The following is an 8,679-nucleotide window of genomic DNA, read 5'->3' as shown; positions in this document are numbered from 1 at the left end:
AAAGTACTTATGACATTAAATCTTGTTTTCCTTATTGTAAGAATTATTGACTTACTAATAAATTTATATTTATGCTTATTTAGTTCACTTTTAGGGTGGCGCAGTGGGTAGCTCTGCTTCCTCACAGTTAGGAGACCCGGGTTCACTTCTTGGGTCCTCCCTGCGTGGAGTTTGCATGTTCTCCTTGTGTCTGTGTGGGTTTCCTCCCACAGTCCAAAGACATGCAGGTTCGGTGCATTGGCGATTCTAAATTGTCCCTAGTATGGGTGTGTGTCCCCTGCGGTGGACTGGCGCCCTGCCCGGGGTTTGTTTCCTGCTTTGTGCCCTGTGTTGGCTGGGATTGGCTCCAGCAGACCCCTTTGACCCTGTAGTTGGGCTGGATAATGGATGAATAGTTTACTTTTGTTAAGTAGATTTTGCTTACCCCATTGGCAGATTTTTTTTTTTTGCTAAATAAAAGCAAAACAACTATTTAAGGTTTATTTGTCTACTTTTTTGCATTTGCAATTTTTGCAGTGTAGAGCCCAGTGTGTATGGCCTTACCTGCACGTTGTCAGCTGCCTCAAGCAAAGAGACTTACTAGCTCTGCACATGCAGCCTAAGTGGTTGTCTTCAGACGTACAATAAGTTACAGTTGTGGCAATCACCAAAGCCAGTGCCCGCTCACCATGCTGCTTTCTACTGAAGATGTCTCTTCACAGCTGCCAACTCCTGCTTGAATATGACAATCACCTACACCAGGTGCTCTTAAAAATATACCTTGACCCAATGAAACAGTATAAAATCAATGTGATAAATCAGTAAAAACACAGTAAAACCAATGTTGCAAAAGTAGGAAATATATTTGAAAAGAGTTTTAAAAGGTTAGGAAATGTATCTGAAAAAGAGCGTTATGTAGAAAATACAGGTAATGAAAGGTGAGTCGTTTTCAAGTCTGGGTGCAGAGGTGCTTTGGATTTTCTTCAGTGCACAGAAGTATTGTCAGCTTATTTGGGTTCTTCTTTCTCTTGTTGTTGCCTTCTCTGCTCTATTTCCTCTGCTCTTATTTCTTTGTCTAGCATGCATCCCAAACTTAAAGGCCTCACTTCACAAGGAATTAACAATGATTACAAGAATAAGTCCATAGGCTAATTGTTCATTCTGATATTTATTACTCCAGGCCCAACAAATTAAAGAAAGTATTTGTAACAATCTGTTTATTTAGGATGCTAAAATATACAATGTACAAGTCAGCAAATTACAGAGTTTAAAATCAATCTATAGCAGTCATTTTTAAAAGATACACAAGAATTTATTTGAAATTGGAGTTATTAAAAGTTTAAGTAGATTCTGTTAAAATAAAGAAAAATGTCCAGATTTTTTAATTGTTGGTAGGTTAATCAGTATTAGCTCACAAAGTCCAAATTATGATTTGCTTGCAGTCCAAGTTCCTATTTGATATATTGTTTAATTCATAGTCCAATATTGTGAGTCTGAACATTTTATTCTTCATATGGTATATTTCTACGGCCATACACCCACAACATGACTTCTTATGTCTATGTGAATTATATTCATTCAGATAAAGAGAACAGAGTGATTATCTGTTTATGTAGTCATATTCTTTTCTCATCAGCCAAGTTAATTTTTGTGCTATTTGTTAATCAAAGTCTTTTCTGCATAACACACTGTAAGCATTCATTTAGAGATGACAAGCAGTAGATTTTGTTTTCTTCATTTCTCAAAGACAGTTTGCTTATTTGCAACATGTCTCTTTTTGTCTAACAATACTTTTGCTTAATGGCAGGTGCTCAACACAGTTTGCATTTTCCGCTGTACATCTTCCATTTTCTTTCCCCACTTTTCTCTGATCTCATCTTCATCATCCTCAATGATAGCTGTATAACCCATCAGGGCAACAAGACCAATGCAGAATAAGTACGTCAATCGTGTGCACAGAGGCTCCATAATCTGACGATCTCCATTTGAGAATTTCATGTACACTTCCAGAATCGGTTTGCTGAACAGTCTGGCATTTCCCATCACTCCATCATAGAGTGTATTTAGATTCTGATCTCCATCATCATTTGCAAAGCTTTCCTGAAATTTATTTTTTTTCTGCTCTTTCTGCTCAGGTTTAGCCTCCACAATTTCCATGAACTTCCGAAATTGATTTTTGAGGTTCTCCTCAATTTTTGAATATTGACCATCCACAGTTTCTTTCTGGATCTGCATTAGTGTTTTCTTATTTTGCTGGGAAATGTTATCTAACCCAGAGTGAACACTCTGAAATTCTCTCTTTAGAGTGTTCATGTCCTCATCATCTATATTGTGGAGAACAAGTCTGATTATGGATCCTGCTAAACCAAATATGGGATTAACTACAGCAGCAGCTGAAGATATAGCAGCCACACATTCCAGTGCCTGTTTCAAGCCTTTTTTTATTTTCTCCCGGTCTTCTGAAATATCAGCCATGACTTCTAGTGACAGAATTCTCTGAGACGTGAAATAATGAACTTTTGTAAGTGCAAGTGGAGAATATATTGTTGTCCAGAGATCAATAAAAGTTAAATATTGACAGTTAGTTAATAAGTAATATATAGAACTTTAATAAACAGCAATACAATAACATCATATTCGGTATGTGTCTCAATTATACAACTGTGAATCAGACAATGATTGACATGACAATTAAGGGCTGACATATTTGAAAATGATGTAATAATGCAAATCTTTTTCTACTACACCAGTAACAGAGTGCAGTAAGCTCAACATTACACAGTTGGTAAAACTAATATAACATTTAATAATTAATTTGACATAAGGTTTTCAAACCAGCCTAAACCAATTTAGGATCATGAGGGGTCTGAAACTTATTCTGGCAGCATTGGGCACAACCTATGAACAAACCCTTGACACACTCAACTAAGATCAAAAGTGACTTACCAATTAATCAAATGTAAGCAAACTTTATCCAGTGGAAGAAAAACTGGAGTATGGAGGGGAAAAGCAGAATAGACATGGTGAGAACATGGCCACACGCCACACAGACAGGGACTGAAATGGGATTCAAACCCATGACTAGAGATTACTGTAGTGACGTATCAGGACTAACCTCTATGCCATCATGTCTCCCTAACATTTAACAATCTAGATGACTAATTCATCCATTTTTGTGTGCTACTAATTAACATGAATAAGTTATTCATTTAAACTGAACAAATGCCAAATATAATTTAAATAAAGATATTAACAATGGCCTTGACAGGACTGTAACCTTCCATTGTTCCTACAATACTCATGGAAGAAAAAATACAGTTCCAGTATCAGGAAGTAATCCAAATAATCCTTCCTGGATATTAGGCATGAGTAGAGTCTTCTCTCCAGGAAGGCTAAGGAGTGTCATCACTTTGTTAAAAACACATTCTTGTTTTCCTTTAAAAACTGGGGTCCACTGCCCCATTCTGGCAATCCTGAGACACTGTCCTTTGTCATGGGTATCCTGACTGGGATGGACACCATTCCTTACCTGGATGGGAGGCTTTTATAATGGATGGTGATGAAAAGATGCATGGCATTCCCTGCCTCAGCCAATAAGCTGGCATGGAGGACCACTTGCATAAAGGGTAAGTCATGACTGACATCAAGAAATGGAAAGCCCATAGCAAGATTTAAGGCCAGAAACGGACAGAAAAATTGGAATGTGTCTCTTATGCTCATGCGGTTCCCAGTTAAACTGGGTGGAAGCATTTATTTCAGTGAGATCCTATCTGGATGCCCAAAGGGGAGCATGGGAATTTTGGAACTAGGGCTGCTCTGTCGGGTGCTATGGGTACATCCAGGTGGAGGTGAATCAGGTGTTAAGAGCTGGTTTTGCTAACCTGGAAGTGCTTCTGGGGGGCAATGATCTGGCTCTGGAAATACTCCCAGGTCATTTTTATAAAGGGAACCCTCCATACCGCCCAGGGAGTGAGAGGGTGTACTCACACTTGGCATGTTTGTTCCATATTGTGCCCAAGCGCAACTGTCCCTCTTTTCTAATCCCCCACTGGTCTGCACTCACACTGTGCTTAGTGTTCAGGGCCGGAGCATGCTTTTGTCATGACCATGCGACTTTGAGTAAAGCCTAAACAAGATCCAAATATGGAGTGACAGCATACATTTCAAAATGATTTTACTTATTTTGTGTTTTTTTGAAGTCATGTAGGGCAGGATAACACTCTACCCTCCTACAGATTTATTCAGTGTTAGCAGCATTTTGCTGTTAATCTTGCTGTACATACAAGATCATTTTTACGGAGACAAATGATTTTAAGGGAGGAATTTGCAGCTTTTCTTTCCAGTTACAATGCATTTTCATCTGTAAGGTGAGAATAAAAACATGTTTTAACTCAAATGGTATCAAATGAAATGAGAATAGAAACTATTTGACTTGTCACATCATTGTCGTCATGTCTGTTTTCCATGCTCGATCACATTTAGTGACCACACTGTTTCTGAATCCTCTTCCAAGTGGGCCAGGGCACGGTATGGTTGGCCCAGATGGAGTGATCACACTGGTTAAACAAACAAGACAAACAAGACATGCTGCCAAACTTGCTCAGGCTCAGAACAAATTGCTAGTGTGAGTACACCCTTCAGGATGAGATAGACAGCACTTTGTGGTGGAGATGTGGAAGAAAAAGAAATGGAATAAAAGAGAAAGAAATAATAGTGAGACTGTGGAGTGTGAAGAGCTTGCAAAAAGGTTCTACCTGTATGTAAATGAAACATTTATTGCATGCACCTAGAATTGGCATTGCAGGAACTGTGTCTGAAGTTTGGGGCCCAGTAATATCTTCCAAATGGCCACATTCTGTTTAATTTCCGTCCTGATCTTTACCTGGTCACAATGCTATGATAGTGGTTACAACTAACCCGCTCACTGATGCTAAATTCACTCTGTAACAGGTCGAAGAACTCTGCAATTAGGAAACACATACTGAGAAAGCCCCTTGGGCTACACCAGTGACAAATGTCGGACAGAGCACACCAGGAGTTCCCCAAAAACACCTGGGGCCTCATGCATAACGCCGTGCGCACATGACGTAAGCACAAAAGCCGAAACATGCTTACGAACAGAAAAATCCAGATGCAGGAATCTGTGCATTCGCCAACTTCCGCGTTCTTCCGCTACATAAATCCCACTCAGCGTGGAAATAAACACACGTGCACGCACCTGCTGTCCCGCCCCAACTCCTCCCAGAATTACACCTCTTTGAATATGCAAATCAATATAAATAGCCCTTAAGCCCAGCATTCTGTGAAAAGGCAATGGCAAAAGTACGAGGAAACATAAAAGAATTTCAGCGAATACCAAATGGAGGCAAAGAAAACCGTACTATTTGTTGGTTTAAACAGTCATATAAGCAACAAATTGAAGTTGATCGAGTGACATAGCGTGTTGGAGAAACTCAAAGGCTCAAGTTCACAAAGTTGCACAGTGCCCGAAATAAAAAAGAAGTTGTCACATATCAAAGTCAGCGTGAAAAGGCGACTCGTAGCCCAACGTCTGAGTATCATATGAAAGCTTATTAGGGTACAGTGACAAAAAAGGCACACAGTGTGAAAAAAGCACGAAATGTCAACTTTAATCTCAAAATTTCCACTTAATCACGTAGTTTATTTTGTCATTAAAGTAGAACATCATAAACTTCATCTTAAAATCGTTTAATTTACTAGTTTCTCAAATCCCATCGTAACTAAAGTAGCACGTTAAATGCTTTGTTGTGTATTTGATCTTATATGTGCTCTATGTGCCTTCCTCCGACAGGACACAGAATCCATTACATTTGTAATATTACAGCTCTCTGAATAATTAAAATACTGAGAAGTATACATGATATCATTTTCATGATGATATGAGTTAAAGCATGTTATTAAACATGGGAACACGGTGGCGCAGTGATTGTTCATGTCTTACGCAAGAAGCTTGCTGCGCCATGCGCGACCTTCGATGAAATGCTTTATTGCAGCAGTACTGTCTTTTTCAAACGTACTAACCCCCGATTCCTGTCCTTACTTTTCTTTCTCCAAATACCCAATCGCCACACAATCAGCTCTGTAATAGACGTTAAGCCGTCTGTAAGCTTAGAATGCTGATTCTTCAAAAATTTTAAGGAACATCGAAATATCTTCATGTTTAATTATTCTATCCATCTATCCTTCCAGTGTCGCGCCAGCCACAGCATGAATACAGCGCAAGGCAGGAACAATCCGTGAACGAAGCTCAAGCTCGCTAGCGCTGCGACACCGTGTAGTTAAAGTTAAAGTTTTATCTGTATAATATAATCAACATATTTTGCTGCATTTCATATTAAAAATGATATATCGTCATATGTAAATACGCGTTTTATAAAGTGGCTCAGGTTGTGCAATATTATAACTGTATCATAAGTACAATTACCTCATGGTAACTTGCAAGTACAAACAGTTGTACAAGGAGCACTTGATGGACTGATTGAGTGCGTGTAGAGTTCTTGGGATGAAACTGTTTGTGAACCACGAGGTCCGAACAGGAAAGGCTGTGAAGCGTTGGTCGGATGAGAGCGGTTCAAATAGCGAATGGCTGAGGCACAGAGTGCTTGATGCTGTATACCGATAATTCTCTTTCCAATTGCTGTAGATCTGTGATTCACACTCAGATACGGTGATATAAATACTCCGAGTGGTGCAGTGAGAGTAATATGGAAAAAGATGATCCGCTGTGGCAACCCCTAACGGGAGCAGCTGACAGAAGAAGAAGAAGGTGCAGTGAGAGTAACAACGCTAAAGCAGTTATGGTATTTAGAATAGGTTGACCATTCTGTGGACCATTATATTGTTACAGGTTAATTACAATCAGATGCATTAAATTTATGAAAGATATGCGGTTAATTTCAGTGTATTTGATAAAGCTGCCGTCGTGGATGTGGATCTAAGAAAGGGTAACCACACAGGAACAGTAGCACTGCTTTGACGCTGGGTGCCGCCAGTCTGCAAAACCGAATGGAGAACTTGCATACGACAGGGTATGAGGTACCGTGGAAAAGTGCGTGGCTTTACACCAAGTGTAGGTTTTATATATCGCGATTTGAACGTGGAAACGTTCTTACGCAACATTTCTGTGTGTACGCACTGTTTATACATGCGGCCCCTGGACAGCAATTACCTCATTTAAAATATTCTGTTAGACCAGCTCAATAGGCTACAACTGCATCACACCTTAGGAAAAGCAGATTAAAAATTCTATAAAATAAAGAAATTTGATAATATTCATATTGTTAGTGCTTCATTTCTTTTTTTCAAGACTCGTACAGCCACCTTGCCCCTAATTTCTGATTTCTGTGTAAATGGGAAGGCACTTTAGTAGCTTTCAGACTGCTTGTCCTACCTGTCCCCTGTGAACTTTGCCTGCAGGCACCTAGCATATGAAGAGAATAATACCAGCTTCCATCCTTAATGTATGAAACTTTGAGTTTCACACAATTTATCCCAGTTTTCTCAGTATCCTCCTGAAAGGCATGAATTGTGAAATTACTCATAAGCCACGGAGGACAAACAGGTTGCACAACTGTTTCTAGGTGTTTTCTGTGGGAAGGTATGCAATCGCTATCTGCACTGTTGTTGCATTTCTGATAAATACATGCATTTATTACAGCATAAAGGCTTGTTGCCAGGTCTAAGCATTTTATATAAAGATGTCTCCTATGTGTAAGATCCTCTGATAAACTAGTTGCTGTGCTAGATCAAATTGGAGTCTTATTCCTGGTAACGATAGGATTAACTTCTTCAAGCCAGGATTGGATCGTACATACATTGATAATAGAGGAAAATTTCCCTTGTATCCTGAGCCCATGATTTTTAAGGAGTCATTGTAATTGAGTATTTTCTACTACAATCTTATCATCATCACCCCAACTGGGAAATTATTGCAACAGTCTTCATTATGTTAAATATTTTAAATTATAGATTACCCCTTTCACAAATACCAATAAATGTGTTCAATAAAAACAGGTCAGTTGAACGCATGTAAGTTCTCCCATTGCCTTGATTGTTCTATATTGATTATTAAATGGACTTTCAGAAACTGAGGAGGAGGCAGTGTCCAGTGGCCTGGTGAAAGGAAGCCTCTGGCAGCTCATGATTTACCAGTCTGTCCTTGTCTTTGAAATATGGATTGTCGACTGAGTGTACACTGATCACAGAGTAAGTGTTGGAGCAACAAATGGGTTGCCCCTTTTAATATTTACATAGTCCTTAACCAAAAGAGATGCTCGATGGCATGTTCAATATAGCAAAATTAAAAACAGGTTACCAAAAAACTAAATAAGGGGCCTCCGATCTTTTCCCCTGGTACTTCAGTTTCATATAGGAGAGAGCAGACTGATGACGGGAGCTCCTGAGTGAGACGTGCCACGCTGGAAGTGTCTTGCTTTTATAGCAGAGGGACTGCAGTGGATGGAGTCAGTTTCCCTCCATGGTGGTTTCTCAGGGCTGTGGAAGAAAAGGGAGATATTACCATCAGCAATCACATCCCCTCGTGTGCCAGAGTGGTAACGCTTACCTCCGATAAGCCTGGAAGGCAAACCTCAAAAGCACATGCATGATAGAATATAAAGATTTCAGTACAGTTTACTTTATAGCATCAGTCGTTTAAATGAATGCTCATGTCTAAAACAG

At 39.4% G+C, this 8,679-nt stretch overlaps 1 protein-coding gene across 1 annotated transcript; it reads right to left on the bottom strand.

The window, feature by feature from the left end:
• Positions 1–678: 678 nt before the first annotated feature.
• Positions 679–3,478, bottom strand: LOC114646139 (protein rapunzel-like). The gene has a single exon (XM_028794151.2). It carries the CDS (start codon positions 2,452–2,454, stop codon positions 1,777–1,779), a length of 678 nt encoding a protein of 225 aa, XP_028649984.1. The 5' UTR covers positions 2,455–3,478; the 3' UTR covers positions 679–1,776.
• Between the last annotated feature and the right edge of the window lie 5,201 nt (positions 3,479–8,679).

This window comes from Erpetoichthys calabaricus, chromosome 2 (genome assembly GCF_900747795.2).
Source record: "Erpetoichthys calabaricus chromosome 2, fErpCal1.3, whole genome shotgun sequence".
Lineage (NCBI taxonomy): Eukaryota > Metazoa > Chordata > Cladistia > Polypteriformes > Polypteridae > Erpetoichthys > Erpetoichthys calabaricus.
This window is presented reverse-complemented; position numbering and strand designations above follow the sequence as displayed.